The sequence below is a fragment of the Choloepus didactylus genome, chromosome 22 (genome assembly GCF_015220235.1).
Source record: "Choloepus didactylus isolate mChoDid1 chromosome 22, mChoDid1.pri, whole genome shotgun sequence".
NCBI lineage: Eukaryota > Metazoa > Chordata > Mammalia > Pilosa > Megalonychidae > Choloepus > Choloepus didactylus.
Genome location: NC_051328.1, coordinates 14,191,927 through 14,193,282, shown reverse-complemented (window position 1 = coordinate 14,193,282; position 1,356 = coordinate 14,191,927). Strand labels below are relative to the sequence as shown.

At 50.6% G+C, this 1,356-nt stretch overlaps 1 protein-coding gene across 1 annotated transcript; it reads left to right on the top strand.

Annotated features, from left to right (window-relative positions):
* Nucleotides 1-210: 210 nt before the first annotated feature.
* On the top strand, nt 211-849 carry LOC119518822 (podoplanin-like). The gene is made up of 2 exons (XM_037816215.1): nt 211-397; nt 533-849. The coding sequence occupies exons 1-2, from the start codon at nt 238-240 to the stop codon at nt 847-849; spliced, it is 477 nt and encodes a 158-aa protein (XP_037672143.1). The 5' UTR covers nt 211-237.
* The last annotated feature ends 507 nt before the right edge of the window (nt 850-1,356 follow it).

Genomic DNA, 1,356 nt, shown 5'->3' with positions numbered 1-1,356 from the left:
CTCAACGGAAGTTCTTAACTGCGAAGTTGGCCGTCCCGGAGGTCGGTTCCCCCGCGGCTGCCCGCGAAGGAGGACTGGAGACTCCCCCCGCGCTGGGGCGTTTGCTCCCCGCTTTCCAGTCCCCCCTCTCCCGCTCCTCCAGGCGAGGACCAGGGGCTGCCGAGCTTTTCCTCTCCACCGATACCCCCGAAGAAAAACGAGCCGCTGGGCCCCCAAAAGATCGACTCAACGGGAGAGATGTTGAAGGTGCCACTTTTGCTCTTCGTTTTGGGAAGCGCGTCGCTCTGGGTGCTGGCAGAAGGAGCCAGCACTGTCCGACCTGAAGATGGCGCCGTGACCCCAGGTGTGGAAGATGGTGCGGTGACCCCAGGTGTGGAAGATGGTGCGGTGACCCCAGGTGTGGAAGATGGCGCCGTGTCCCCAGGTGTGGAAGATGGTGCGGTGACCCCAGGTGTGGAGGATGGTGCGGTGACCCCAGGTGTGAAAGATGACTTGGTGACTCCAGGTGTGGAAAATGATGTGGTGACCCCAGGTGTGAAAGATGACTTGGTGACTCCAGGTGCCGGTGAACAGCCTGATAGGTCTGCTGGCTTGACAACTCAGGGACTGACAAGTACAAAGAGTGTGACAGTCATTCGCATCACAGATCGGACACCTCTAGAAAGCGCAGAAGAAAGTCAGAAGACCACAGCCTCAAATGTGGGAACTGGTCGCTCTGAGAAAGTGGGTGGAGAGGCATCGCCAACAGTAGAGAACGATGGTTTGACAACAGTAACCCCAGTTGGAAACATAGTTGGGGTCTTACTAGCCACTGCCTTCATCGGTGGAATCATCTGTGTGGTTGTGTGAAAAATGTCAGGAAGATACACACCCAAAAGGGCTAAAGAGTTGTGCCCTTCTGCCAACATGTTTTAAAAAGAGAGTTCCCTATTTCAGCCTGTCCCTGAGCCTGTGTGAGGATATGACCCTTGGAAATGCTGCCCACCCCTGCTGAAAATCCACGGTGATTCCTCTACTTGCCAAAGTAACCAAAGGAAGGAATTCCCAAGACTTGCTCCTCTAAGAATTTGCCTTTTGAAACTCTTTTAATATAAATTTTGTAAAGAGGATTTTTAAATGCATAGAAAATGGAGAAAAATTATATAAAGGGATTTGTAACTAAGACAGTATAATTCCATCCGTGTTAGAAACTGTAATGGCGTCTTCATTCTAAACATTCCCTGTAATTGTTAAAATGAAAAGGAATCTTGAAATATTGATGGAGTACTTGGGTCCCGTGCTGTGTCAGTAAATGGCACAAGCGTTTTGCAATTTCTGATCTGTTGAAATGTACACATTCCGGTCTAGTTTATGTCT